Below are 27,926 nucleotides of genomic sequence, written 5' to 3' on the forward strand. Positions count from 1 at the left end.
CATACTCAGTTTGGTGTGGACCAATCAGGAGCGTCCTATGGAAGGAACCAATTAGGAGTGTCCCGCGCGCCCGGCGTCCCGAGACCGCAAGGTCTCGGGACCACGGGCCAGTGGGACCATTGTTATTGGTTACACAGTTAGATATATACGATGACCATACCCACGGTCTTAGATAGTTCTTGCTTGGTTCTTCAAGCAAGCAGTACACATTCACTGCACTCATACACTTTGAGTAGCATTCCAATTTGACTGTATTAACCGTGCGATAGGAGCTTGCCCTTTGTTCTATCTTCATAATTACCAACCCCAGCATCCTGTGGAGCCCGTGCTCCCTTACAGACAGACGACCCTAACAGTCGAGTGGTTTGTAATAGGTGGGCGAGGAAATTCGACGCGGGGTTGAAGGGCAATTCGCGTAGTCACGTGCGCAAGCCCACCTTTACGCACGCCCCTCCACGCTAGAAAGCATTTAAACGCTTATATCTTAGCCAATTTCCCTTATAATACGAATCGGGCTTTAGATTCAAAATTTCCGTAGAGTTATACACATAATGATACCGGTTGCATCAATTTTGGAAAGTGTGCTGACCGAATGGCAGATAGGCACGTGATAGGGGCTACCCATATTGATGTGACTGAGAAATCGGGTCCACTTTTCCACATAGGTTAGCCAATCCAGAAAGGCGATAAGGTGTCTTATCAATTTCACATAGTAATTTTTTCAGAGTTTCGCAGTAATATTGTCCTCCGAACAGGATAATCCTCATTTTCCCAGTCGAGAGTCGCCGTACAACCAAACCAAGGAACCGCGCGAGGTAGCAGGGCCCTTAAAGAATGTAGGTATGTGAATTCCTCCCTGAATTCTCTCCATTCCCCAACAATATGTAGCACATCGATAGCGAAAAGTCCGACTCGCGTGTGGAAGCCCGGGTCTGTCACGGCACAGCGCATTGTGAGTTCATTGTCGCTGGCCGTGTTACGTCATCTTCCAAGAAACCCAATTAGGCTTAGTTTGTGGGTCACGTGTAAGCTTCGCCCGCAAACCTTCTTTCATGGAAAAAGCCCAACTAGGTTAGCGTATGGATCACGTGCAAACTCTGCCCACAAACCTTTTTCTACCGATCGCAGCTCCTGTGATCCTTCTTTCTTTCTTTTTCTTCTCTAGCTTAGTTTTATACTAAGTAAATACGGTATCTTATTGGCATTGTCCTATATAATCCTATTAATCGTGACAGGGTCCCTCAAAACAGCCTTAAATTTGGCGCTGGCTGCCTGCTCTGGGCTCAACAGGACGTGTGTGAACTTTCCGTCGCGAACTTCGTTCCATATCTCTCGATTCTATATTGTTAATGAAGGGAGGTTAGTTACCGATCAATCTCAGGGCAACAGGGCTTTCGTAACTCGCCTTGAGATGCGTGTCAGCATCGATCTATACAGGCCTTGCGCCCGTAACGTCTTTGGCGATAGAATTACGTTGATTCTCGCCCAGCTTCGTCAACGGTACGATTTGCACCGTGATCTTGTTCAATAGAGCCGAACAGGCGTATAGGACTGCGCTTTTGCCGTAGCCAGTCGCCGCAACGAGCACCGGGTCGGCGTTTTCGAAGACCAATCGAGCCACCGCTTTAACCTGACCTGCGCGAGCATTTTCGTGGCCAGCATATCGTCGCTTTGATAACAATGCAGCAAAGTCAACCTCACCGTTCATGACCAAATCTTCAACGCTCTGACGCTATACGCCGAGCCGATCTCGAAGCATCTGAATTACATGATCAGTGGCTCCGAGGGCAAAAATATTAGCGTCGTCTTCCATACTAGAAATAACAGTGTTGAATACATCACCAAGATGTGTTAGATACTCAAGAAATTTTCGAACAGCGACAAAGACAAAGCCCATGAAGATTATCCGTTCAAGAAAATCTTCAGGGCGAGTCCAAACGTGCAGCAGCTCCACTATGGCAATGCGCCCCACCCCGCGGAGCTCAGCCAAGTCATGGGTCGAGTTCTTCCCGCCGTCAACAGTTACGATAATGCGGAAGAGCAGCTTGTTGCATTGGTGATGGGCACGGTCTTTGAGCACCAAGCAGAGGTTGACAGCTCCTTCAACCTGGAGAAACTTGAGTTCAACGGTTGGGCAATTGAGCTGCCGCACCGCAGAGGCGAATCGTTCCTGCTTCTCGTGGATTCTCCTAGCGAAGACGGTGTTTACCAACCACAAGAAGGCGAATTGTGCATGATCACTCTCTGCAATATTTCGCGAGTTTTACCCGCCAAGACCCAAGCCGGGCTGTCATTGGAATGCATCACCGAAGAACTGCACACCGTGTCACTGGAAGCTGAGGGAAAGAAATATCCCGATGAGTTCATTGTCGAAAGCTGCAAGGAGCTTATCAATCTAGACTACCTGACCTCGGAAAATATCGATCACTTGCAGCGCAAAATTGGCGAGTCTCCACCTGAACTGCAACTTCGCCTCACTGGTCTAGTCAATTCATGGGCTGAGATTGATTCCTTCTCTGTGGTTATCCACAAGGAGCCGTCCCTAGAGACCGTAGACGTAGGCGTATGGAAAGCTAAAAGTGCCTCACTACCCGCCGCCGGAACGCCTGACGGATTGACCGCGTACTTTGTTACTATTCCCTTGGTTCCAAAGGACGAGGCACTCCCAGATGGACAACGCCCAATCATTGATGTCAAGTTCCCCATCCTAAAGTGGAAAGACAATGACTTGAGTAGGGACGATCGAGATTTTTCAAGACTCGCGTTGAAGACTACTTCAAGAATCCAGAGATAAATCTCAAGGTCAAGTTCAAGCCCCTCATATCCGACAAGGTTACAAAAGGGATGATCAATACCATCAATGATCTTCATACCCCCCCAAGATGACACTCATATATCCGATAAATGCCACAACTATGGCCAGTCGGGTCACCTCCAGAAGCAATGCTGCCAGGAGCTGAAGTGTCAGAACTGCGGTGGCTCCTTTCACACGCCTAATACATGCCCCCAACCGAAGGTCCCGAGATGCTTCATTTGTAAAAGCGCCGAGCACACAAGAAACGAGTGCCCAAACTGCGAAATTTGTCACGAAGAGGGACATCGCAAGTCAGAGTGCGTTTCAGGTACCAAATGCAACCACTGCCAGCAACCGGGCCATAAAGCGAAAAATTGCCCTAATCGCAGCATTACCTACAGAAACTGCGGGAAGGAGGGGCATCTTGTGGCAAGCTGCAACCATTGCAATCATTGCAACACTAATGGCCATACAACGAGAAGATGCCCGGACCAGCAAACCTGCAAGATCTGCCAGCAATCCGGCCATATGAAATCGGGCTGCCCCAGTCGGAAATGCACTTTCTGCAGCAATTTGGGACACTCGCAGGGGGAATGCCCCGAGCAGAGGATCGACGACGAGATCACCTACATTCCAACTAACATGAGTTTCCAACCGTCTGCACGTGTGAAGCAGAATTTGAATAAGCAGGATCCCGCTGCCGAGCCTTCAGCTCGTGCTGGATTGATCGCCGACATGAACATGACCGTCAGCGAAGCCGATCGTCCCAAAGGATTTGCACCGGTGTTGCCTGACAACAGCACCACTGACGTTGAGAACTCGAACGGCAATGCGGGCGGTGGTTGGGATGGTAATGCGGGCAGTGGCACTCTAGATCAAGGCAACGAGGAAATTGGTAGTAATAGCGATAGTCACTGGGAGAACACTGCCAGCAATGGTAGTCTGGATGCAGGCGACTTGGGTCAGGATGGCTCGTGGTGATTTCGGCCAGCAATGTCAAACTAGAACTGGCATAGGAGGAATATCTCTGGGCGAGCCAAAGGCCAACATGGAGCTCGCATATGGTAAATGAAAGCAACTATGAACTCTAACTGTTTTGTCCGCCTTCTCTGAATTGTCGTGTCAACCCTGGCATGTCATAAAACTGCGTCACGGGTGTCAGTCCGTCTCTGGCGAGGGTTATACTCGACTTTCTTCCTCAATCTTGAGATTCCAATTCCGACAACAGTATCTGCCTAAACGGCCACGAGTGTCAGTCCGTCTTTGGCGAGGGTTATATTCGACTTTCTTTCTCGTTATTGAGGTAAGTACGAACTTATTTCACAGTCTGCACCTGCTTTATTTTGGCTGACTCGACCTTCAGAGCTTCACTCTTCTGCGCCCTTAACATACTTTATCGGTGCTCCTTCCTCCAGCTAGCTTCATTAGCCTGAGGCAAGGACGCTTTAGGTTCGTTTCTGCGGTCAGGCGCCCTCCAACATAGCCGATAAAGTTTTGACAGGAGCAGGTATTAAAAGCATTTGCGCCCACTGCAACACAGCTCGTACCTTTCAACTCTACATCATTCTTCGACAGTTCATAATCGTCATTCTTCGACAGTTCATAACCATCATTCTTCGACAGTTCATAACCATGTTTTCTCGCAAGACTCTTCGGGTCTGTTCGGCTATACCTCCTCTTCGGGTCCGTTCAGCTATACCTCCATCGTATAGACGATTCCTCGCCGACAAACCCCTCGCCAACAAACCCCTCGATCTGCAGGATACCAAGTTGACATCAATACTTGACCACCTTGCACAACATCGTGAGCAAATGCAGAAGATGGACGCAAGGATTGAGAACGTTGCCCAGAGAATTGCAAGGCTGGAGGATAGAAAGTGTGAGGGACCTCGCCATCCATGGCTTCTACGTCGATAGGTTGACAACGCCGGACCTATCGCTCTCTACCTGGGCGCATGTATTCCCATTTGGAAAGAAGCTCGTGAATTCTGGGTAAGTTTGGCTCCGGAAATTACCCCTTTATTATTGGCACCTACTTACTGAGGGTGTATTTTAGGCTGCGTCTCGCGAATCCCTCCATCGCCTCTGGCAATCTGCTGAAAAAAAGTCGGAAGATAACAAAGACAATAATCCTACCCAACCTATCGAAGAACACCGGGAGAGCGATAAAGATGACTCGGATGACTCGGACGACTCGGACGACTCGGGCCACCCGGCTAACCATGAGAAAGACTATGATTGGGATGATTATAACTGGATGGACTGGTTGTTGTGTGACTAGCGTTGGGTTTTAGAGTTATATAGCGTGATAATAGCGTTTGACTATGATGATTCACGCGTCAATAACATGATATGTTTCCAGTTTCGACAGCTCCTCAGTAAGGTACTATGGTCTATTCCAGACTATGCCACGTGTAATTTCACAAAAGTGCTAAAATAATAAATAACAAATGCCTAGCCTAATAATTGATTGCCACTCGTCTTCAATATTCCGTGAAAGACGTTTTGTTCTATCAACTCGGGCGTAAGACGTATACTAGAGTCGAGCGCGGGACGATAGAAGGGCCGCGCTAAACCAAGTAAGCAGAGGTGGGGGAGGGCGCCTTTCACGGAGCGTGTAGCACCGTGTTCTCACATACTTTATTTGTTTCTAACATTTCTCTTTTTCTTTGTGTCATTTGTTATTATAAAAGGGGCAGATTCATTCTCGGGTAATTCTTTTTTTTTTAGTCTTTGTCATGGTCGCCACAGGGCTCATATGACAGGATTGATTCTATTGGCTGCATTGTGTTTAGAGTGTAGCCTGTGCGCACTGAGAACCACCACCTATTTCCCCGCGCCCTGCGCGGACCCCGCGATAGATTCCTTTCTCTTCCTCAGCTTCAAATCCACATTGACATCCCTACTGCGTAAGGCGGGCCGTCACAGTCTTGGTCTGTCGATCTTTCCGCTTGTAGCTTCTTTCATCTCGTCTGGTCTTGTATATTGCATGCTCGCTATACGGAAAAAAATTAATCTAATGTTGCGGTGTTTTTCTTCACTTTTTGAACTTGGATATACCTTACGTATGGGGAAGGAGTGAGACAGCCGTGCCATGTCGGGAAGGGACAACAGGTTATATTAGGTATCCCAAGGCGTGACTTCCTACTCAGCCCTCTATTTTGATAAGGACTCTTCCCGCCTCGCACTTGCGCCTGTAGAATAGATGGGTCAATTGACTCATTTATTCACCTAATGTGATTCCTTGTGACTCGCGACTGCCCTCGTAACCTAGAGATTGTGTGCTTGAACCACCTTTTTCCTGGAAAACCGGGCTTCCATCTGACATGGTATTTTGGCCTTATAGAATGTTTTTGCTTGTATTTAGCTGTAGCAGAGTATGATCGATTTATTCTGTTTTCTTCATAGGAGGGATGGATGGAATTGTAGTGGAAGTGGATATCATAGATGTAGGCGGCCTGAGGCGATGAGGTGGTGCTGGGGGGCGAAACACAGCGCTCTTTAGCGCCGTAGGCTTGGGTCAACCAGATCAACACAAGGCTGACGGGACCTGAAACCGCCTGCAGAACGCCCCATTCGCCCAATCGGTTTTTGGGACATCTGGCTTCAACGACATCCAACGTAATCCGACCTGGTCGTCAGCCTCGCGTCTTTACTCCCGTCTATATCCTCGCTAGCTTTCCCGATTTGCTGTCCGCATGTTAATATACCTGCCTAGACGGCGTCTGCCATGAGCAGCAGATACTTTTTGCAGGTCAGGTCAGGTCATGAGTAAGGGCAAAGCCAGAGACATGGCGCCGCCGCTGCCGCCGCCGCCGCCATCGTCAGCGTCATTGTCGTCGTTGTCGTCATCGCCGATAACGTCCACGTCGCTCTCGCGGACTGAGACACTTAGCCTCTTGTCATTGACGGCAGCGTGCGTTGCGGTGCTTGCCAATACCTTTCAGGGCGATGGAGAGCCACTCATTGCGTCGCTCGCGCTCAGCGGGGTGGCCTTCAGCGCCACGTTTGCCCTCATCCGCTGGCTGGGGCCGACCTTTATGGCGGCGGGCCTCAAGGGCGTCGACATGAGCAAGCACAACAAGCGCGAGCTGCCCGAGTGCATGGGCGCCATCTGCGCCGTCGTCTACCTGCTCGTTGTTATTGTCTTTATCCCCTTCCCCTTCTACAAGGACATCGTGGCCGCCACCAGCGGCGGCGGCAACCGCGACGTCGTGCTCGAGGTCGAGCACGTCCAGCAGGGCCGGTTCCTGCATCGCTTCCCCCACAGCAAGCTGGCCTCGTACCTGTCGGCCATCATCTCGCTGCAGTCCATCGCCATCCTGGGCATCGGCGATGATCTGTTCGACATCCGCTGGCGCCACAAGTTCTTCATCCCCGCCTTTGCCTCGATCCCCCTGCTGGTCGTCTACTTTGTCGACTTTGGCGTCACGTCCATCGTCGTGCCCATCCCGCTGCAGCCCTACCTGGGTGAGCTGTTCCACCTGGGTGCCCTCTACTACGTTTACATGGCCGGCGTGGCCATTTTTAGCCCCAACAGCATCAACATCCTGGCCGGAATCAACGGTATTGAGGTGTCCCAGTCGGTCGTCATCGCCCTGCTGCTGGCTCTCAACGACAGCTTGTATTTGTTAGCCCCACCGTACCCGCACCCAGCCACAGACTCGCACCTGTTCTCGCTCTACTTCCTGCTGCCCTTCCTGGGCGTGTCGCTGGCCCTGCTCTGGTACAACTGGTACCCGGCCCGCGTCTTTGTCGGCGACACGTACTGCTACTTCGCCGGCATGGTCTTTGTCGTCGTCAGCATCCTCGGCCACTTCAGCAAGACGCTGATCCTGCTGCTGGTGCCGCAGATGGCAAACTTTGTCTACTCGGCCCCGCAGCTGTTCGGCCTGGTGCCGTGCCCACGCCACCGCCTGCCGCGCTTCAACGCCCGCACCGGCCTGCTCGAGCCCAGCGTCACCCCCTGGCCCGCCACCCGCCAGCCCCGGCCCCCCGTCGCCTGGGCGCTGAAGCTGCTTGGCCGCCTGCACCTGCTCGCTGTCTTGCTCGACGACGCCGGCAACTTTGTCGAGACCAGTAACTTCACCATCCTCAACCTGTGGCTCGTCTGGCGCGGCCCAATGCGCGAGGACCGCCTCGCCAAGGAGATAACGGCCATGCAGATGGCTGTCGGCCTGTTTGGCCTATTTGTGAGGCACCGCCTGGCGCTGTTCATCTTCGACTCGGATAACTGGGGTATTGTGATAGAGTGAGAGTCAGGCAGTCTCTGGCCGGGTCGGAGTTGAACCTGGGTGCTGGGCCGAAATTGCTTTTCGCATTCTTGGATTGCGGCAAAGCCAAAATAATGAGCGGGGATATGTCGGAAGCTGGAGCCCGAGTCCCGTTGCGATATATATACCTAGGTAGTCAGGCTTCTATCTCCCAAACCTCACCAAGCCAAGCTAACGACCAAAGACTGTGAGAAGGATGAAAAATACGGGATCTTTCGGTTTATAGATTTACAAGTCTACGTTTTATATATTTCACCACGAGTAGGATACCTGTATTTGCAGATTACGGTTGCGCGCGTATGGCTGCGGGAGACCTATATACACCTGTATCGAAGGAATGGACATTGGTGAGCGATGGAGCCGGGCGCTGTATGGTACTTGCCTCTATTGGATTCCATTTTTGGCTACGAGGCAAGACAGACTCACATATTCGAGACCAGAAAGGCAGGCTCAGAAGCTTCAGCTGACCACGTCCCAACCCTGCCACAATTTTCCCTCCTGATGTATCGCCGGCATTCGTTCTTGATCGCCTCTCACGCGCAGCATCAATACCTTTGACATTCTTTTGTCTCACTTAGAATACAGGCTCAGTAAGCTAGGATTCCCGGCTCGATGACAGTCAACTAACTAGCAGAGATTTTGGCTTCGGCTCACAACTAGTGTCGGGCGCCCAGTTTCTCATTCCCACCCCTTCAGCTCTGCGAATTTCGCAGCATGGATCGTTTTTCGAGGATGAAGAGTCGTCTTCAGGGACTAAGGCGTCATAGCGCGCCCGGCAACCCGCCGAATAATAGTGAATCCAGCAACCCGTCGAACAATGTTCAAGAACCCGCCAACCCGTCGAACAATGGCCAAGAAGCCAGCGACCCGTCGAATAATGGTCAAGAAAATACAGCAGGGAGTCCTCCCAAGCCCGATCCACCACCGAACCTTGAAGAGACGCCCTCAGAGCTACCCCCCGAAAGCCATCCGCCACCGTCCCCAAGTGGAGTTAAAGTGTTGCACGAGTGTCCCGATGCCGTAGTCGATATCTGCTTTATCCACGGTTTAACCGGAGATCGTGAGAGCACCTGGACCGCCGAAAAGCAACCCAGGCCTTGGCCGGAGACTCTCCTGCCACAAGTATTGACGAATGCACGCGTGCTCACGTACGGATATGACGTATATGTTGTGCGTGGGGAGGCTGCATTGTTAACTGGGGTGGCCGGCCATGCCACAGACCTCTTGACCGACTTGTCAACGAATAGAGAGGGTACCAGTGCTTCGTCTCGTCCTCTCATCTTCGTCGCCCACGGGCTAGGGGGCCTTATCTGCAAGTCGGCCATTCTGCTCTCGAGAAACAAAGCTGAAGATTCTCTCCAAAGTATATTTAACTACACCTTTGGTGTTTTATTCATTGGCACTCCTCACAGGGGGTCCTGGATGGACGACTATGCCAGCATAGCAGCTTCGGTTATTGATCTCGCCACGCCTAACCACAAGGGGCTCTTGGATTTCCTCAAGGCTGATAGTCAACTCCTGGAATTTATCCAAGACGACTTCTGGAGCATGATACGACAGCTTCGAGAGAACGGCCGAATCATTCGGATCACGTGCGTCTACGAGGAGCTTCCTCTGGAGGCGTTAGGGAAACTCGTGGTGCCCCAGCAAACAGCTACTCAGGATGGCTACCCGTCATTGAGCATACACGCGGATCATGTGAAGATGGTTAGGTTTGGTTCTATACAAAATGCTGTACTGATCAGGCTACTTGGAGAGTTGAGGGGATGGATAACGCAATTCGAGGATCAGGTAAAATTCGGTGAGAAGCTAGCCCCCATTATCCACTGGTACCTGTAGCTGGAGGTTGATGTATTGTGTATTGGCTTGAAGCCCTAGATCCCAAGCTCTTGCGCTCGCTGGTGAGTTGCCAGCAATCCCTTGCCTTTCGCGAAATGGACGATCGAATAAGAGATATCAACCGAGCTACCAACGGAACGTGTAAGTGGCTTCTTGAACACTCAGAATACAGGTCTTGGAATGATCGTGACAGAAGCCTCCTCTTGATAATGGGAAACCCTGGCTCTGGAAAGTCAACTCTCCTGCGACATGCAGTCGAGAACGCTACCACAAAACGCCAACCCAATGACCTTATTCTCTCCTTTTTCTTTCACGGTCGTGGCACAGACCTACAAAAAACCCGCCTCGGTTTCTTCCGCTCAGTCCTCCACCAGCTCCTCTGCAGCGTTCCCCACGCCCTCCCTAGCCTTGTCTCTGTCTACCAGGAACGATGCCAGAGAAGGGGCGCATTTGGCGAAAAGTGGCACTGGTCTCTGGACGAGCTACAAGATTTCTTCAAGTCGTCGCTTCCAAAGGTGCTGGAGAGCCACTCGATCCGCCTGTTTATTGACGCATTGGACGAATGTGGCGAGGAGGACGCGGTCGAGCTCGCTGGCGAGTTCAAAACGTTGATTAAACAGCTACCGCATACGGCTTCACTTTTGCACATTTGTTTCACATGTCGTCACTACCCAATCCTCGAATTAGACCTGGACCATGTCTCTGTCATACGTCCCGAGCGCTAGAACGGCGAGGACATCGTCGCCTACGTCCAATCCCGCGAGTCTGAAATCTCGCTGCCAGTGCCAATTCTGGAGGCAATCACGGGTCTGGGTCGCGCAACGGGTGTGTTTATGTGGGTGCGTCTCGTTATGGAACGGATTCTTCGCTCTCGCCGCCAGGGCCTAGGCTGGTTGGCGATTGCGAAGGGGATCGGCCACATCCCCGAGAAGCTGCATGACTTTTACACCGAACTCTTGCAAGACCTGGCCGGCGTGGAGAAGGCTCGTTCACAAAAAATGTTCCAGTGGATCTGTTTCGCCAAGAGACGTCTTTTACTAGACGAGTTGCAATGGGCCATGATTGTCGATGTCGATTCCCCGCACAGGTCGTTGCGGGAATCCCGACGCGCAGAAGATTACGACAGCGACATGGAGAAGAGAGTGAAAACTCTTAGCCGTGGCCTTGCCGAGGTAAAAGTGTTCCCCGAGGGCACCGTGGTCCAGTTCATCCACCAGTCGGTCCAAAACTTCATTATCGGGAACTACTTATCGATGTTGACGACGGGGAACGACGAAGCTGCGATGGTGACGACGGGCATGCTAGGGCGCAGTCACTATCGGCTGTCCGGGACTTGTCTGCGCTACTTAGCCATGGAGGAGATCGCTCTCTCGATACAAAACAATCCCGAGGCCAAGGAGATAGAGTCTCGGTTTCCTTTCTTGCGATATGCTACCACCTCGTGGGTAACACATATGGCCCGGATCGACACTGTTGATGAGGCGCAAGACCTTCTACAGTTGCTTGCCTGGCCATCGAATGCCCTCATCGAACTGTGGTCCCACGTGTACCAAATAATTGATGGGAACAGCTCGGATTGCCCACCAGCAGCAACCAGCCTCTTACATCTTATATCAAAGTCCGGAGTCTTGACGTTATTAAGGGTTATTCTACAAGTGGCAGATACAATAACCAGAGAGGCCAGTAAAAAAGACGGGCATGGTCGAATACCGTTGCATTACGCTGCTGAGAATGGCCACGAGGCAGTCGCGGTGCTACTGTTAGGAGAGGACGGAGCCGGTTTGGACGCGGGGGATGGCGATGGTTCTACGCCGTTATACCAAGCTACGAAGAATGGCCACGCTGCGCTGGTGAGGTTACTGTTAGAGTTGGGGGCTAATGCGAGTGCGCAGGCTGATTGTGGTATGGCGCCTTTACATCACGCTGCCGATAATGGCTACGAGGCAATTATGAGACTACTATTGCAAGTGGGGAGGGCCGATACGGGCGCGAAGGACAGGTCTGGTCGGACGCCCTTGCACAAAGTTGCCAAGAAGGGCCACGAGGCGCTCGCGATGCTACTACTAGAGGCGGGGGCCGATGCGGGCGCGAAGGCTGACAGTGGCATGACGCCTCTACACTACGCTGCGAGGCATGGCCACGAGGCGGTCGCGAGGCTACTGCTAACGGGGGGCGCCGGTGCGGGTGCGAAGGATGAAGATGGCTGGACGCCTTTACACTGCGCAGCGGACAAGGCCTACACGGCGGTCGTGTCGCTGCTACTGGAGGCGGGGGCCGATCCGGATGCGAGGGATCAAGACGGCCGGACGCCGTTGCACCACGCTGTTGTGAATGACGACATTATGCTTTCGAGGTCACTGTTGGACGGGGGAGCCGATGTGGCTGCCAAGGACAACGAAGGTTATACAGCTCTTAATTATGCTGCGCAGTATGACTACCACGAGCTGGAGAAGTTCCTGTTTCAGCGGGGAGCCGCGCCGAATGTACTAAGCGAGACGGATGCGGAGCTCGGGACTGACGAGGAGGGTAATAGCAGTTAGACGGCTCTCTATGCCGAGTGGTATCGTTTGGTGTTGTTGTTGGTGGGGGTTGTTGATTTTTGAGAGTATGGGTACGAATACCAAAGCGAAAAGAGCGAATTATTCTGAGCGAAAACTTACATCTCCATCTCCTGTCGCGGAGGAGATGGATGGCTCTGGATCATTATCTATCTTAGCTACTTAGTATCCCAATAAGTTTCCAGCTCGTCGAAGCGTTTTTGTTTTTGTTAGATGTCGTTTGGAGCGTTTGTCTCATCGTCTCCTTGTCTGCTGGTTCGTAGGTAGCGTTTATTCTACCGAGTCTTTCGTGTCAACAGCTGCCATAGCCTCTGAAAGGCTTCAAAGTCTAGTCATAACCTGCTAGGAGCCAGGACGAGGTTCTGTTCTATGTCGTTTGTAAGTCTTTCCCCCCCCCCCCCCCCTTCTTTTTTTTTTTTCTTAATGATGCCCCTTTCTTCAAGAGCAGCTTTCACCTAATGGAGTACTGGATATATGGGCGGGTAGTGACAGTCCGCCCTGTCAAGCGATCAGGAGTCCGGCAATTGAGATTATGGTCGTTATACCACTGCTTATGTTAAGGTCCGCATGAAGGCGTCTCCTCAGGCCGGAGCCTTGTCATGCTTGTGCTGTACCGAGTATATTGATGTATTTTACAGTATTGTACAGAGTATCCGTACTCGTACATGTATATACCCGATACCTTGATTACCTAACTAAGTAAGGAACCTCTCAAATCAAACGTTGAACCCCTGCGGATCAGCTCTCTGCTCCAGCTGTTACTGTGAATGCAAGGAGCTTGGGCCAAGGGGTTACCTGAACTTTGATAAACCACCCCGCCATTCACTTCACTTTATCCCATGTTACGGAATATCCATTCCATCCATCGGATACCTGATTCAACCCAGCCAGCGCAACATGGCCACAGCCCGTGTCGACAAGGCCGACGACGATTCGCTCCTCAGCGACCCGCCCAGCGTCGACGAGCAGCCAAACTTCGACGTGATTGTCAAGCACGGCCACCAGGACCTGGTGCAGGTTGTCGCTTTCAACAACTACGGCGACCGTGCCGCCACCGGCTCCGTCGACGGCAAGATTCGCGTCTTCAACCGCCACAAGGACGGCGTCTGGCGCCTGTCCGACAACTGGACCGCCCACGGCGGCGAGATTACCGAGGTGAGCTGCCTGCCCTACGAGGCTCTCCTCTCTATAATCCAGCCCACTAACTAGTGTCTATCCAGATCCAATGGCTCCCGTCCACCATCGCCCCCAACCTGATCGCCTCCCTCGGCATTGAGGGCCGCTTCAAGCTCTGGGCCGAGGACCCCATTGCCACCTCGGGCCGCCGCTTCATCACAGCCAAGCGCTTCGTGAGACGCCGCAACGTCAAGCTGGGCCCTGCCCCGGACGGCGGCGACGCCATTGGCGACAGCGCCGACGGCACCGCCAACCCGGGCGACAACAACAACAACAGCAACAATGGCAACAACCCCGGCGCAACCTCAAACCCAAACGTAAACCCGAATGCAAACCCCAATCCAAATCTAAATCCAAACCCATACGCAAACCCCAACCCAAATCCCAACCCAAATAATTCCAACGCAAACCCCAGCGCAAACCCCAGCGCGAACCCAAACGCAAAGGCCAAGGCCAGGGCCGCCTTCGAGACACGCAACAGTACCAGCCCCTACCGCGCATTTGCCATGAAGTACATAGACGAGGCCGCCTGCACCTACCTGGCTCTAGCCACGGCCGACGGCCAGCTACACGTCTATGAGAACGACCACCCCGAGAACCTACCCGACTTCTCAAAAGTCGACGAGTTCACCGTCTGCCCCCGTCCCACCCGCGGCGACGAGACGGCCTTTTGCGTGCGCTTCGACCCCAACCCCGACGTGTGCTACACGGCCCTGCGCGCCGGTGTGCTCTCCGACACCCTGAGCCTCGTCGTCGCCGCCATGGACAGGGTGAGGGTCTACCGCTCTCGCGACACCATCAGATCCTCACTCGGCGTCACCACCGCCGCCAAGGAGTTCTACCTCGCCGCCGAGCTGACCGGCCACCGCGGCCTCGTGCGCGACGTTGCCTGGGCCCCCGGCAACATCCGTGGCTACGACATCATCGCCACCGCCTGCCAGGACGGCTTCGTCCGCGTCTTCAGCCTCGATTGCCCCATCGCGCACACCACCACCGCCTGGTCCGCGAGCCAGCTGCAGAAGCACATTCCCGTAAACCGCGAGGAAGTGGAACACAACGAGGAAATCCACCAAGCCACATTGGCCCAGACTCAGATCAATGCCGCCGCCACCGCCGCCGCCGCTGCCGCTGCCGGCAATGGCAATGATGGCGCCGGCAGCACCTTCGTGCCCGACCTGGATGTCTCGGGAGTAAACATACCCTTGCAGCACAAGTCGGCCCTCGACGCGGGCTTCAACCCGCCGCGCGCCAACACTGAGCGCCGCTCCACCGGCATGCCGGGCCAGGTCAGGCATGTCGCCAAAGAGATGGCCCGGCTCGACATCCACCGCACCCCCGTCTGGCGTGTCGCCTTTGACGATGACGGCCAGGTTCTTGGCAGCGTCGGCGACGAGGGCCGCCTTATCTGCTACCGCCAGACCCCCAGCGGCTCGTGGGCCAAGAGCTCAGAGCTGTCCATGATGAAGATGCGGATGGCCGTGCCATGAACAAAGGCGCCACAGGAGTTAAATTGCCTTCTGCTGCTTTTTTGGCCAATTGCTGGCTGGATACTCTGCTTGAGTTAGCAAATGACCCTAACCTATGCATGCCACGGCGCCATTGCTCGAAGCTGTAGTCTCTGCTAAAATCCTCCTCCTGTTGGAGGCCTACTATAGGCGTGCCTGCATGAGACCTGGGCCATCGGACGGGAACTATCCCAAATGCCTGCAGACTTATGCGCCGCGCAATGGCAGTGTGAAAATCGTATTTCAACGAAGGCGCCTCAGAAACGGGATCGCCAGACGATAATACGCACCTCGCCCCTACCTTGGTCACTTACGGTGCAGTGGTACAAGTCCGACCTTGGTACGTCGAGATGCCATTCGCCGATGGCTCTTCGCGGATGAATCGCCACGTCCTGTGCACGGCGGCCATGGCGTCGGCGGCCACTGCACGTCTACGACGATGTTTTTGGGCTTTACAGTGGTGATTACACGAAAGGTTGCGTGTTGGGTCTTGCCGTAGTGCCCGGGGTCGCCATGCCCTGTTTACCAGTGCGCTGGAGATAGGGGTAGCAAGAAGACTGCACCTTCCATATACACCGGGCCACCACTCTGGTTGCGTGCCAACCATGGAAGGAGTAGGTAGCATACGAGATTGTAAGCTAGGATGGGAACGCCAGGGAACCGCGGAATCTGCCTCCCTTTCCCACAGCATAGAAATTTTGTATTTTGTTGGTTGAAGAATATCTATCATCACTGTGGTTCACACACGTGCTTTGTCTCTCCTCTCTCCCGCTCTCTGGTGCGAAGATACTTTGATTCTCCTTACTATTTGTCTCCTAGCTCCGCGCTGAGCGATTGCCCTCTCGACTCCCTCGACGGGAGGTCATTTGCCGACTTCGCAACAGCTGCCGCAATGGGCATGCCGGCGCTGACGCTGCCCAGCCGCGCCTTTCGTCACGAGCTTTCCGCTAGCACTGCCTCAGCGTCCGCTGGCGGTACTGCCTCGCTGCCCCTGGGCCAGAAAAGCCAGCCCAGCAGCACAGTCACGGTCAGCCGCACAACGTCAGCCCCGTTTGTCCGCCGCCGCCTCAACGTCCCAAACACGTTTGCGGGCCTCTAGGAGAAGGACCTAAATGCTGACGGGCAGCAGCGCGGCTCGCGGGGTGCTCGCCGTAGCAGCGACGGCGGCGGCGGTGACGTCGGTGGTCTTCCTCCTACCCTCGCCAGTGCTGCAGGCGAAAACAGGCCCTTTGAAGCCGCAGGCCGGAGAGACACGGGAGAGAATGTGAATTTGTTACCCGGGACAGTGGGCCATGAGCCAGAGGGCAGCGGGAGTGGCGGCGGCAGCAGCGTTGGCTCGGCCCGCCGCCGCGGCCAAGATGTCATGGTGGCCCTGGCGGGGAGCATGCTCCCGCGCTTCGGCGACAGCAGCCGCAGTTCCCTCGCAGCCCCAGCCGCCGTTGCCACTGAGCGAGAAATACTAGCTGGCCGCCGGCGGAGATGGGTTACTGCTGATACTACTGCCGCTACTGGTATTGGTATTGGCACGGCTGCCGCCCAAAGCAATGCCAGCAGGGAGGCCGGCGGCGTTTCTGGTTTCGGCAGCAGCAGTACCGGTAACATGGTCCCACAGAGCCGCAGCAGGAACGGCTTTGCTCATCGTGTTACGGATGCCGGTGCTGCTGATACTCGGCGAGCCGAGAAGCCGCCGCCGCTGCCGTTCTCGTCTGCGAGCGAGGCCGCCCGACAGAGCGGGGTAGGCAAACAGCGGCAACAGCAGCAGCACCAGGCGTTCTCGTTCGAATTCGAAAGCCCCCCGAACTCGCCCGAGCTAGTGGTCCTGCCCAACAAGGGCGGCCTCGCAATCTTGTCGTCGTGCTCGCTGGACAAGACGGGCGACGACGCGCTCCCGCCGCACGGCCCCTGTTATCCCGTCCGCAGCACCTCGTCGTCGTATCCCTCGGACGCCGGCGGCGCAGCCTCGCCGCCCCTCTCCGCGTCGCCGCCGCCCCTTCCGCATCACCAGAAGCCCTGGACGCTGAGCCGGCGCATACTTTCTGGACTGGAAGCCTACGGGTTCCCGACGGCCCATCTGGACTTTGCCTACGGCAGCGGCGCCTCGTCGGCGCTTGCGCTGTCTGCGGGCGATGGACGGCAAAAGGGGCTTGGACACAGTGTCGGGGATAGTGGCAGTGGTTCACATGGTCAAGCAGCAGCAGCAAAGGACGCAGATGCCATGCCCCAAGCAAAGTCACATACTGGTTCCGTGAGGAGGGCAAGCGGTAACCCGGCCGTCAACTCCCCTGGGGCGGGGCCTAGCCACAGCGAACTAATCTCTACTCCCGCTGCTGTCACTGCTGCTGGCACGGCCCTTGATGTGGAAGAGCAGAAACCTAGCATGCGCGGCGGCGGCCCCAGCGAAGGAGGAGACAGCGGGAAAGAAACCAACGCGACGCGCGTGCCGTCCCCGCCGTCGTCCTTCCTCGAGGACATCCAGGATTACCTCCGAAACAAGCACAAGGCCAACAACAACAGCAGCAGCAGCAACTGCTACTACAGCGCCGCGGCTGCCGTTTCGGACGACGACGACGACAACCTCTCAACGCGTTGTCTGCCGCGCGCGTCGACCAACCCGGACACGCGGACCTGGCTCGAAGAAGACGACGACGGCAGCGAGTACAAGGAGGAGAGCGACAACGGCGCCGCGGCTACCACTGCGGCTGCTACTACTGCCACGGCCGCCGCCCCAAAGCCGAAAAAGAAGCGCCCCCGTGCCCTCGGCAACCAGCGCCAGCGCCTGTTGCGCCGCGCCGCCACCCTCCGCGCGTGGCTTTCGCGGCAGTTCAAACGGACAAGAAATGCCGCCGGCACTACTACTACTCAATCAAATAAAACCAGGTCCAGGCCCAAGTCCAAGCCCAAAAACAAGAGCAATAGCATCACGAAACGGCTGTGGTGGCGGGACACGACGGCGACGACGGGGAAGAAAAAGAAGGCCACTGGGAGCCGCACGCGGTGCAGACCCGAAAGTGAAGCCGAGAACCACGGGACCCACGGCGACGACGGCGACGGCGACGGCGACTGTCCCGGGACAAGCCTGCCGGTAGTAGCGACCGCGGCGGCAGGAAGGAGGGGGAAGAAAAGGGGCCGGGGCCGGGGCCGGGGCCCGACAGGCACAAGGCGCGTCACCAGGTCGATGCGCGTCCTGCGCGGCTCGTTTGCGTCGTGGGTGCTCAGGCGCGGGCTGTCGCCGGCGCCATCGTCGCCGTTGTCGTCACCGCGGAGGGGTGGTGATGGGAATGATGAGGAGGAAAAGATTATGCGGGACATGAAGAAGAGGCAGCAGCAGCGGCAGCGGCAACACACGGGGCCAGACATGGCTTACGCGTGGATGGCTGCTGCTCCGGGGACTTGATTTCTCTGTCTCTCTTTCTTCCCGTGTTGCGTGTGCATACATGTTTGTGTGGATGGATATTGCCCCCTTCCCCGTGACGTGTCCTATATAGCTAGTGACGGATAGGAATGGCGGCTTTCACTCATTTCTTCACAGCACAAAGGGCAGGCAGTGGGCGCGGGGATTCACAGCGGGAGGAGGCTATGGGATAGGGCCGTGGGATCACTTGTTCACGGCCATGCTTTCACTTCATGTCTCACTTCACGTTTGGCTTCTCGTTTTACTTCTTGCTTGGGTGGCGGAGGACGATGTGCAGTATTAGCTATTGGTGGTGCTGTGTGAAAACACGCGGGCAGGAAGGTGGTAAAATAGGAAATTAGGTACGGTATTCAGTTGCTCGCTCTCCCTTGGGACATGTCCCTTCGCTGCTAGCTAGTCCCGCGGATGTTCTGTTTTCAAGAGACGCCAAGCAAGCAGTGCACTCAGGTGGGACTGTTTGCGTGAGAATCCATGCGTCAGATGCAGGTGTGTTCTATCGTAGGTTGTCTACGTACTACGTATGTATGTGCTCCTGAATGTAAGGGGCTCCCTCGGACTTGTTGACGGGTTTAGTTATTATTCAGTCAGGGGTCAAGGGAGTGAATGAACGAACGAACGCTCCCATACCTACTGATCAATCGAGTGCGAGCGCCGAAACAAACACCACACACTCACTCGCAGAACGACATGCCCGAGGCTGCTACGAGCAGCCAAATACGTACTCGGCAACGTTTTCTTCCGTTTATAAAAATGTTGCCGCATCATAATTAACCGCCAATGGCCGTCAGTTGCGTCACGTCACGTCATGCCATCAACACGACACGGCGCGACTCAACACGACACGGCGCGACTCAACACGACACGACACGGCAGGCTATCATGTCATCATGCCTAGCGCTGGAAAGAAAAGGAAAGGAAATGAGATGACACAGGTAAGCTCCCAACAAGCTCGCAATATAGAACTGGGTTCGTAGGTTCGTAGTGAGTGAGCCATCCTGTCCTGTTCAGTCGGGCGATTACTCTTGGTCACTCCGTAATCGACAATGCAACCCAATCCAACCCAACCCAAATCCAGGGCAGGCGGGCAGATTTGCTTGCGGCACAGGCAGGGCAGGCAGGTAAATATTCACCGACAAGACACAAACAGTCACCCATTCACCTGGTTCTGGAAAAGGAGGCGCCTAGAAATTAAAAACGACGGTCAGCCTTCGCCGTCGCCGTTTCTGTCCGCAAGTTTCAAAACAGGGGACACACACTCGTTAGACTGCTAGTCACGTACCCGCCCGTCCGTTCCATCCTTGACGACAACACTACTATGAAATAAAATGCCTGGCTGCGGCGAAGGAAAAGAGAAAAAAAGAGATTGAGATTGTGGGAAAGATGCAAAGAATCGAAGCCAAGTGGTGCTCCTGCATCCCTAGCTTAGGAACTGTGTGTGTGTGCTCCGCGGAAGCAAGAAGCCGCTCCCTGTCCGCATTCAGACGCGCCTGTCTGTTTGTTGGCTACCAGCCAAGTGACACCCAAAAAAGGAGGGGCGGCGGCACAGCACTAGTAGTAGCACTCAATATCCGACTCCGACTCCTTCCATCGGTGGCGGCGGCGACGGGGAATGCGACTCGGGGGCTCTGGGAGTCAGTGAGTGCCGCGCCAGGAACCCAGCTGACTTATTTACTTGCGTATTACGTAGTAGGTAGGTAGCGAGGACGGCGAAATACGCGTTGCCGCCGCCGCGTGCCGCCGCCCGCCTCAAGGGATGAGGCGGCGCAGAGTGAGTGCCGCGGCGGGCGCCAACAGAGTGGATGCGTGGAAGTGACCAAGTCGAGCACTGCCTTCATAATATAGTGTTGCGAACTCGGCAGTGGAGAGTTGGGATAAAATTGGCTTTTAAGGTAGCAGCAGTGAATAATCCGCCAACGACACAAGTAGAGAAGCAACGGCCAAAAAAGCCAACACAGACAACTTGGCACGCGTGGTAAATATTCGGCGACCATGGTATCCGCAGTGTCTCGGGGGACTCTTTCGCGCATGCATCGAAGGCAGACAGACAGACAGACAGACGGACACAAGGGCACCAAACCAATTTTGCATCTTGTCATTATTACGTATCTCCAAATACCTACACACACACACAAACACTCTTCTAGGATACCTATTAGATATAACCATTGTGCAACTAAGACCTGCCACTCCCAAAAAAAAACAAGGCTCTAGAGAAAAATATCAAAGACACTAAATAAATATGCCGTTGCCAATATGTACATACATGCACATGCACAAGACCACGAGCATGCCATGCCATGCCATGCTGTTTCCCACGAAACCTTAAAAAGAAAGCCACAAAATACAAGCGCAAGAGACAGGCAACGACACGGCATCAGAGCATATACCTGAACCTCTCGCGCAGCGCGTCCCTAGCGGCGCCCCCGACCCCTCGCTCAGAGTCCAGAAAACCCTCGCCCTCCCCGTCGGCGTCCTCGTCTGGCTCCGCACTCTCGGCCTCGTCGAGCAGCCTGTTCCGCCTGGCGAGGACCCACCTCAGCGCGCCGGCCAGGGCCGCCACGGCGAGCATAGCGAGCGCGCAGGCCGCCATGCCGCGCGTGTAGTAGGGGGCGTCGGCGTCGGGATACAGCCGGGTGCCGACGAGGGGCCCGCACTGGCCGACGAGCTGCAGGAGGGCGAAGCCGCCGCCCTGGCGCGACGCCGTGCGCTGGTTGTTGATGCTCCAGGCGATGGTGAGCACCACGACGTTGAAGAAGCCGACGGCCGCCGGGTACACGGCGAGGTAGCGAACGATGCTGCCCGGGTCGAGCGCGAGGAAGCGCGAGTCGGCCAGCGCGAGCACGCCGTAGCCCGCCGCCGACGCGAGCGCGTGCGCCGCGAGCCAGGGCGCCCGCGCGCGCGTCGTGTCGCTAGCGTGCGCCGTCGCGAGCACGAAGAGGAACGCGGCAAAGTAGGGCGGCGCCGCGAGCGCTTGGGCCGACTGCGGGTCGTGGCCCATGGACCGCAGGATGGTGGGCAGGAACACGGGCAGCGACGAGTATGCCATGTTGGCCAAGAAGAGGATCGCTGCAGTGAGCCATGCGGCCGGGTCGCAGAGCACCGCGAGCACGTCGTGCGTGTTGAGGCCCTTGGCGTCGCTGTCGTCGTCGCCGCCGCCGCCACCCGGCGTCTCGTGTTTTCTGCCGAGGGACAGTGCCCTACCTCGCCATCCCGCGCTACTACTATCAGAGCCATTCTCATGTCGGAGCCGGAGGCGCGCCACCTTCTTCTCGCGCGCTGTCAGATAGTGGGCCGTTTCCGGCGAGTCGGGGATGACATGCCAGGCGACGAGGGCCACGAGCACCGACGGGAAGCCCTCGACGAGAAAGAGCAGGCGCCACGGGGCGATCGGGCTCGCCTCGCCCACTTTGAGCAGCATCCACGCGAGAGAGGACGCAAAGGTGGTGGCAAGAGGAGCGGCTAGTCACAGTGGGTCAGCCGAATCATCTCGCCGGATAAGCCCCTGAACGGGGGGCTGACGCAGGAGTGCCATACCGGAAATGAAGATGGCGGTCCTAAACGCCAGCTCGTGGCGCTTGAAGAAGAAGGACAGGTAAAAGGGCACGCCCGTGAAGCCGGCCTCGCCTATGCCCAGGAGCGTGCGGAGGAAGATGAGCATGGGGTAGTTGACGGCCACGGCCTGCAGCGACGCCACGATGCCCCACGACAGCACGAGCATCGACACGTAGATATGGGCCGGGATCACCTTCCACAGCAGCGACATCCATTCAAAGGCGATGTAGGCGATGTAGAAGGCAGCCAGGGCCCACTCGTACAGGCCATCGCGCCTCAGCACCGGCTGGAGGTCGTCGTCCATGCCGGCGATACGGGCGTTTCCAATGTCTACAGCGAGGCGCCAAGGTGGCACTCGGTCAGCGACCCAATAAACAAACTCAAATGCAATGCCTTGACACGGTCCGGCAGGCATTTTGACATGGACGTGTTAAAACGACCCGCCGCTTCCAGAGATGCGGCACTGCGGCAGGAGTCGCGCTAGCGGGCGAGGTGCAGTGCAGGGCACGCAGAGGGAGGGAAAAGGAGAGAGGACATACTCGAGCGGTCGACGAAACCAAGCATGTACAGCAGGGCAACAAAGACGACCAGCCTCGTGTCGAACTTGCGCACGACCGCCTTTTCCTCGTCTGGCGTGTACAGCTGGAAGCTGGCGGTGGTGCTGATGCTGGCTCCGCGCCGCCGCCGCCTCTCGTGGTGGTGCCGCTGCCTGCCGCTGCCGCTGTTGCTTGCCGGGGGGAAATCATGGGCCCCGTCGGTACCGACCGACTCGTCGTCATGCGCCGCTTCGGCTCGTTCAGTGGGCAGCTTCTCGGATTCAATGTCCTCGAGCTCGTATACCTCGGAAGACAATTCATGGTGGTAGTTGGCGGCACGGCGGCGGCCCCTGTGCGTGTCCCCTTTCCCGTCCCCGTCCCCGTGCCTGGCCATGGATGGCAACACGACGAGCACGTTGTCGTCGGAGCCCCCGTCGGAGCCCGTGTCGGGCGTCATCTGGACGCTAGTCTGCGCAGAGGACGAAGTCGAAGGCGCTGCGTCGTGCCACTGGCTGCTGTTAGAGCCATTGCCGCTGTCTTTCCCGTGCTCCCCGCCTTGCCTAGTTGCCGTAGTGTGCTGCTCGGGAGAGGACATGTCGACATGTCTGTCGCCTCGGCCGCCGGCGTCGTGCGCTGCGCTGCCACTGCACTGCAGTCAGAACTCTGTCGAGCCCAAACTAGGGCTAAGGATGTGGGGACTCGGTAAGATGCGTATCTCGGCTCGATGTCAATTGCGGGCGCTACTGAGACGGAGCTTGGTAGCCAGGATAGGTAATAAGGTAAGGTAAGCAATAGGTAGCTGACGACAAGCTTACTGCGGCAATCGATTGTTAACTGGTTCGGGCACCTGGCATTCACGGGCCGCACGCTCAGAGTGGAAACGGCATGGTGGTCCCCCATGCCTCCTTGGTCCAAGGTAATGGAACTTGCCCGGACTCTCTGCCTGGAACATAGTGCACCAGGCTGAATTGCCAACTGCTTCCAGCACGCTGGCCGGTTTACAGCCGGATGACTAAGGTGAAACCAGAACTGCTGGGCACCAGCCATTCATCCCACCACCGCCACGAGGCTACCCGTAGTAGCAGCCAGGCCTACACGGCCCAGAGCCTCAGAGGCTCAGGGGGCCAGGAAGCCGCCAGGCCACAGTAGGGTTAGGCCTAGGGGAGGCCCACCTGCCATCCAAAGATTCCAAACTGTCAAACATGGATACAGCGGCCATTGTAAGTTCAACGAAGTCAAAGTCTAAAGTTGGATCTCATTTGAAAAGATAAACGAATGGATTTTAGTCTTAAATTTAATATCCAATTGACCTTCATCCGATACTGTTTCCACGGACTAAGACGGGACAAAATTCTGCGTTCAATCCGAGTCGGACTTCTTTATTGTACTGTGATTGCAAGATGCTCTAACATTACAACAGAATAAGATCAAGATCTCCCCCAAATGGTCATCCACATGGCCAACTTGCTTGCTTGACCACGAATGTACTGTCAAGTCCAAGTCTCGAGCCGTCCGCCACAGGGCCTGCCGAATTGCCAAAAATACAGAAGAGGCAAGCCCCCGTTCGGGGAGCAAACCATCGTAGAAGATCAAAGTCTCATCTCTTCATTTTCTCCTCACAACGTCTCCTACCCAAATCTCCTAATCTCTCGCCCAGAGACGAGATCACGGCGCCATCAGCCGACGACGCCCCCCGCCCCTTTTTCACAAACTAAACCAAAAAAGAATAATTAATAGTATAAATCCATCGCCACCAGACTGCCGCCAGCAAAAGGTGGGCTGCAGTCCTCTCCCGGTGCCGAAGGGTTGGTAAATAAGGGCGGCTAGCTGCTACAGCAAAGCCAAGTCCGCCGTCGAAGAGTAATGCACAGTTAAAAAAAAAGAGTTCGCCGTGGTGAGGTCGGTGTCGCTCAAATCCGGGGTCTATGATAGAACGTTTGCGTTTTCCCCCCAGTACATGAGTACCCAGAGAAGCAGTAGTAAAATGATGATGTGATCAAAGTAGAACAATAGAGCACTCGAAGGGTATCGAAGCTGAAAATAAAACAATCGGTTTCCGTCGTTTGTGTGTGGGAGGAGGCGTCGCCATAAGAGATTCGTTCATCAGTTCCAGCCGAGCGAGTTTCCCGCAGCGACTGGCGCCGAAATAGTTTTGGTCCGCCCAGAGTTGCCCATCCCGCTCCTGCCGCTGTCGTGGCTGTCTCGCCCGCCCGCCACGCCCCCGTAGCTGCTGGTAAAGTCTCGGCTCAGCAATGCGCCGCCCATGAGTGCCGGACTGCCCCGCGCCGTTTGCTCCATCTCAGACGGGTTGCTGATAGAGCTCGCACGCCGGTGAAGCTGCTTCTTCTTCTTGTACCGCCGAGCAATGATGAACATAACGGCTCCGTACGCCGCGGCGACAAAGACTGCACTGACAGTGATGCCAGCAGTCATGCCCTGCTGAGAAGAACTCTGGTTGGTTGAGCTATCATTAGGATCGAAGGGGCCGCCGTTGGGCGCGCCCGTCGGAGACGGGGTGCCGCCGGGTGTGGAACTTCCATCATCCGGAAGAGACCCCATGATGATATCGATAGCCGGGTTGATTTGCTGTGTCAGATTGTAGATGAGCTTGTCCGGGTTGTTGTATAGTAGCGAGCTCGGGATTTTGATGTCGATTCTCAAAGAATCGATCATGTTGGTTGGGTAAGTGCAGATGGCCAGGGTCGATATGTATCCCAATGTCTGCCCCGTCAAGGCAGGGATCAGCTTGATTACCTGAACTTTGTCACTCGGGAATTTGCCGGTAAATGTTAGAGCCTCTGGAAGCAGTTGGAAGAGTTGCGCTGCTGCCTTCGTATTATCCACCACAAACGGATAGTTATATCCCTGGAGGAAGCCGATCTGGATGACCGTCGTGTCAATGGGCTGGGTAACCGTGCCAGAGTCCGGAGTGATGGCCCCGGGAAAGGTAGGCGGGATTGAGTTTGAAGCAGTCGGTGCCAAGGCCCCGCCAGTGGTAGCTGTAGTTGGATCCACAACAATTGTGGTGGGAAGCCAAGGTTCCGAGTTGGTCAGCGTAGTCAAGGGAGCAACACTCGTGACGCTCGAAGGAATGATAATATTGGTTGTCGTCGGCGTTCCTTCTGTTGCCGTAGCAGTGTTGTTGGCAGTCGAAGTGACGTTCCCGGGAGCTACACTGATAGGCGGTGGAGCCGATGTCTCAGTTACTGGAGGTGTGGAGACAGTCCCATTTGTAGACGTCTCCGGTGGCGACGTGACTGTGGGCTGGGTAGTCTCAGTTCCAGTACCAGTGGCGGTGGGAGCGGTAGTAGTAGGAGGGACTTCCGTGACCGAGGCGCTCCCTGTGTCAGTGGCCGTGGCCGATTCTGTCGTGTTTGAAATGGGCGGAGGCGGCTGTGAAGTCGCTGTCCCGACTGGTGTCGAGTCGGTCACTTCCGGTGTCGTGGTTGGCGCATCCGATGTTACGGTAACGGGGGTTGAAGTTGGGCTCAGAGGAGGAAGTGTCGTTTCCGTTGCATTCAGAATCGGGCTAAGGATGCTCGTCACGACAGAATTGATTTCGCTAATAAGAGAGCTAATCGGGTTCGAATCCGGAGATGTGGTCGCTGACGTCGTCACCTCACCCGATGGAGCCAAAAGAATCGACGAAGTGGTTGGAGTCGTGCTCGAGGGAATCACAACAATATCAGATGTCGGGGCTGTCGTCGCAGTAGGGGGCGTCGACGTTGGCTCTGTTGGCGGGACGGTGGTGGGCTCCTCTGTAGTTGCCGGCGTGGTCTCGGGCGTTGTCTCCGGTGCGGTAGTTGTCGGCGGCACCGATGAAACAGGCGGTGCGGTGGTCGGGACCGAGGTTGCCGGGGTCGTGCCCGGAGTAGTTTCCGTATCCGAGCTTGCTGGGGCCGTGCTCGTTGGTGGCGTAGTCTCGGGCGTGGTCGTCGGAGGAGTGCTCGTCGGAGGTGTGCTCGTTGGAGGCGTGGCCGTCGGAGGAGTGCTCGTCGGAGGTGTGCTTGTCGGAGGCGTGCTCGTTGGAGGCGTGCTCGTTGGAGGCGTGCTCGTTGGAGGCGTGCTCGTAGGCGCCGTCGTGTCTGCATCTGTTGTCGGAGCGGTTGACGAGGGTTTCACTGGGCTAGAGTTTGCCGTGTCCGAGGTGGTAGTCTCGGCACCCGTGCTTGTATCCGAAGTGGTGCCATTTGCGACTCCAGTGCCAGCGGTAGGCGATACGATGATAGTGCTCGAGACTACAACCGTCGTCACCTTCGTGGTACTCGAGTCCGGAATGGTTGACGAGGTTGTGTCGGGCTCTTCTGCTGATTTTGTCGGGGGAAACGGAAACTCGGACGTGATGGACGAGAGGATCTGACTCGGCGAGAACGTGCTCGCCCTCTTTGTTGACTCGTGCGATGTTGACGAAGATGTATCGGCTTCGGGAGACGTAAATAAGGACGACGATGACGACGATGACGACGATGACGAAGACGAAGACGACGACGACGACGCCGCGGCTGCCTGTGATGTTATCGTGTTCGAATTCGTATCATTGGTGAACTGCCGCTTGACGTGACGCGGGAAATAAATCCTTGGTCCCGTCTCCTCGCCAAATACCGCCGTGGCCGCCACAAAAGCGGCGACCAAAAGTGAGGTCGTCCGCATTCTTTTCTTTTAAGCCCTATCCTTCATGCGCTCTTGGTATCGTACGACAAAAAAGCCGGATGGGAAGGCGAAGTCACCAAAAAAAAAATGAGATGGATAGCGATGTCTGCTCCAAGCCAAGGTCAGCGCCTCGAAAGGCGACGGTGACGTTGGGGAGACCAGTCACTCACACTTGTCAGGAATGTTGGAAAACGAATGACTTGACAGAGATGTCAATGAGCGTGGGTCTAGACACCTGATGTCAGTCGCATTCTCAACACCAACCAACCACCACTCCACCAACACGCTCGCGCGCATGAAAGATCCGCAGAAGATCACCTGCGAAGAGGGAGGCGGTCGACACCAGTCCGCCGAGCGTAGAGTCCCCTCTCTCTCCCACCCTGCGGACGGATTGACGTGCCTCGAAACTCATGCGAACCCTTAACCCGTCCCGCCGTCCTCGTCGTCCACCCGTGCACACTTACATTTAAGTTTATCTTTGAACTCGGATAGTTGTTTCGATATCGGGACTGTTTAAAAGAGTGACTTGACGAAAAATCGTCAAAAAGATGTTGATGAGATGCGGGCGCGCAAAATGGCGTAATGATAAGAAAGCCGTCGTTTACGATCGTCGGGCCAGGGATTCGCGTCC

General features: G+C 55.6%; 11 protein-coding genes across 11 annotated transcripts; 8 read left to right on the forward strand and 3 right to left on the reverse strand.

Annotated features, from left to right (window-relative positions):
• Positions 1–1,190: 1,190 nt before the first annotated feature.
• Positions 1,191–1,878, reverse strand: B0T26DRAFT_313364 (uncharacterized protein). The gene is made up of 2 exons (XM_060434336.1): positions 1,816–1,878; positions 1,191–1,759 (listed from the first exon to the last, which is right to left on the reverse strand). The coding sequence occupies exon 2, from the start codon at positions 1,706–1,708 to the stop codon at positions 1,430–1,432; it is 279 nt and encodes a 92-aa protein (XP_060296901.1). The 5' UTR covers positions 1,709–1,759; positions 1,816–1,878; the 3' UTR covers positions 1,191–1,429.
• Positions 1,879–2,686: 808 nt separating this feature from the next.
• Positions 2,687–3,868, forward strand: B0T26DRAFT_711892 (uncharacterized protein). Its single transcript, XM_060442061.1, has one exon. The coding sequence runs from the start codon at positions 2,861–2,863 to the stop codon at positions 3,773–3,775; it is 915 nt and encodes a 304-aa protein (XP_060296902.1). The 5' UTR covers positions 2,687–2,860; the 3' UTR covers positions 3,776–3,868.
• A 2,717-nt stretch (positions 3,869–6,585) lies between these two features.
• B0T26DRAFT_646708 (glycosyl transferase family 4-domain-containing protein) lies at positions 6,586–8,049 on the forward strand (the record flags this gene model as incomplete). The annotated part of the gene is made up of 1 exon (XM_060437835.1): positions 6,586–8,049. One exon carries the CDS (start codon positions 6,586–6,588, stop codon positions 8,047–8,049), a length of 1,464 nt encoding a protein of 487 aa, XP_060296903.1.
• A 972-nt stretch (positions 8,050–9,021) lies between these two features.
• Positions 9,022–9,861, forward strand: B0T26DRAFT_597541 (uncharacterized protein; the record flags this gene model as incomplete). Its single annotated transcript, XM_060435649.1, has 1 exon — positions 9,022–9,861. A coding segment is annotated over one exon (840 nt), but the record flags the coding sequence as incomplete, so codon positions are not given.
• A 104-nt stretch (positions 9,862–9,965) lies between these two features.
• On the forward strand, positions 9,966–11,651 carry B0T26DRAFT_599132 (uncharacterized protein; the record flags this gene model as incomplete). The annotated part of the gene is made up of 2 exons (XM_060435684.1): positions 9,966–10,604; positions 10,632–11,651. Coding segments are annotated over 2 exons (1,659 nt in total), but the record flags the coding sequence as incomplete, so codon positions are not given.
• A 12-nt stretch (positions 11,652–11,663) lies between these two features.
• B0T26DRAFT_621748 (ankyrin repeat-containing domain protein) lies at positions 11,664–12,221 on the forward strand (the record flags this gene model as incomplete). The annotated part of the gene is made up of 2 exons (XM_060436084.1): positions 11,664–11,905; positions 12,038–12,221. Coding segments are annotated over 2 exons (426 nt in total), but the record flags the coding sequence as incomplete, so codon positions are not given.
• A 987-nt stretch (positions 12,222–13,208) lies between these two features.
• Positions 13,209–15,234, forward strand: B0T26DRAFT_313535 (WD40-repeat-containing domain protein). Its single transcript, XM_060434337.1, has 2 exons — positions 13,209–13,619; positions 13,685–15,234. Exons 1-2 carry the CDS (start codon positions 13,362–13,364, stop codon positions 15,125–15,127), a joined length of 1,701 nt encoding a protein of 566 aa, XP_060296907.1. The 5' UTR covers positions 13,209–13,361; the 3' UTR covers positions 15,128–15,234.
• Positions 15,235–16,037: 803 nt separating this feature from the next.
• Positions 16,038–18,539, forward strand: B0T26DRAFT_752083 (uncharacterized protein; the record flags this gene model as incomplete). The annotated part of the gene is made up of 2 exons (XM_060445479.1): positions 16,038–16,172; positions 16,245–18,539. 2 exons carry the CDS (start codon positions 16,038–16,040, stop codon positions 18,537–18,539), a joined length of 2,430 nt encoding a protein of 809 aa, XP_060296908.1.
• Positions 18,540–20,568: 2,029 nt separating this feature from the next.
• Positions 20,569–20,787, forward strand: B0T26DRAFT_711915 (uncharacterized protein). Its single transcript, XM_060442062.1, has one exon. It carries the CDS (start codon positions 20,583–20,585, stop codon positions 20,766–20,768), a length of 186 nt encoding a protein of 61 aa, XP_060296909.1. The 5' UTR covers positions 20,569–20,582; the 3' UTR covers positions 20,769–20,787.
• On the reverse strand, positions 20,569–23,620 carry B0T26DRAFT_711925 (major facilitator superfamily domain-containing protein). Its single transcript, XM_060442063.1, has 3 exons — positions 22,649–23,620; positions 22,092–22,439; positions 20,569–22,016 (listed from the first exon to the last, which is right to left on the reverse strand). The coding sequence occupies exons 1-3, from the start codon at positions 23,238–23,240 to the stop codon at positions 20,932–20,934; spliced, it is 2,025 nt and encodes a 674-aa protein (XP_060296910.1). The 5' UTR covers positions 23,241–23,620; the 3' UTR covers positions 20,569–20,931.
• A 1,128-nt stretch (positions 23,621–24,748) lies between these two features.
• B0T26DRAFT_648018 (uncharacterized protein) lies at positions 24,749–26,191 on the reverse strand (the record flags this gene model as incomplete). Its single annotated transcript, XM_060437967.1, has 1 exon — positions 24,749–26,191. A coding segment is annotated over one exon (1,443 nt), but the record flags the coding sequence as incomplete, so codon positions are not given.
• Positions 26,192–27,926: the final 1,735 nt, after the last annotated feature.

Source organism: Lasiosphaeria miniovina, assembly GCF_030549165.1.
Source record: "Lasiosphaeria miniovina strain SMH2392-1A chromosome Unknown B0T26scaffold_4, whole genome shotgun sequence".
NCBI classification, from domain to species: domain Eukaryota; kingdom Fungi; phylum Ascomycota; class Sordariomycetes; order Sordariales; family Lasiosphaeriaceae; genus Lasiosphaeria; species Lasiosphaeria miniovina.

Excerpts from the sequence above, each read along its gene's own strand:
- B0T26DRAFT_711925 (XM_060442063.1), bottom strand. The coding sequence starts at position 23,240 with ATGTCCTCTCCCGAGCAGCACACTACGGCAACTAGGCAAGGCGGGGAG. Across the intron at positions 22,440-22,648 it reads TGGTTTCGTCGACCGCTCGA|ACATTGGAAACGCCCGTATC; the intron begins GTATGTCCTCTC and ends GCCTCGCTGTAG. Across the intron at positions 22,017-22,091 it reads GACCGCCATCTTCATTTCCG|CCGCTCCTCTTGCCACCACC; the intron begins GTATGGCACTCC and ends CACTGTGACTAG.
- B0T26DRAFT_313364 (XM_060434336.1), bottom strand. The coding sequence starts at position 1,708 with ATGAACGGTGAGGTTGACTTTGCTGCATTGTTATCAAAGCGACGATAT.
- B0T26DRAFT_711915 (XM_060442062.1), top strand. The coding sequence starts at position 20,583 with ATGCATCGAAGGCAGACAGACAGACAGACAGACGGACACAAGGGCACC.
- B0T26DRAFT_711892 (XM_060442061.1), top strand. The coding sequence starts at position 2,861 with ATGATCTTCATACCCCCCCAAGATGACACTCATATATCCGATAAATGC.
- B0T26DRAFT_313535 (XM_060434337.1), top strand. The coding sequence starts at position 13,362 with ATGGCCACAGCCCGTGTCGACAAGGCCGACGACGATTCGCTCCTCAGC. Across the intron at positions 13,620-13,684 it reads ACGGCGGCGAGATTACCGAG|ATCCAATGGCTCCCGTCCAC; the intron begins GTGAGCTGCCTG and ends GTGTCTATCCAG.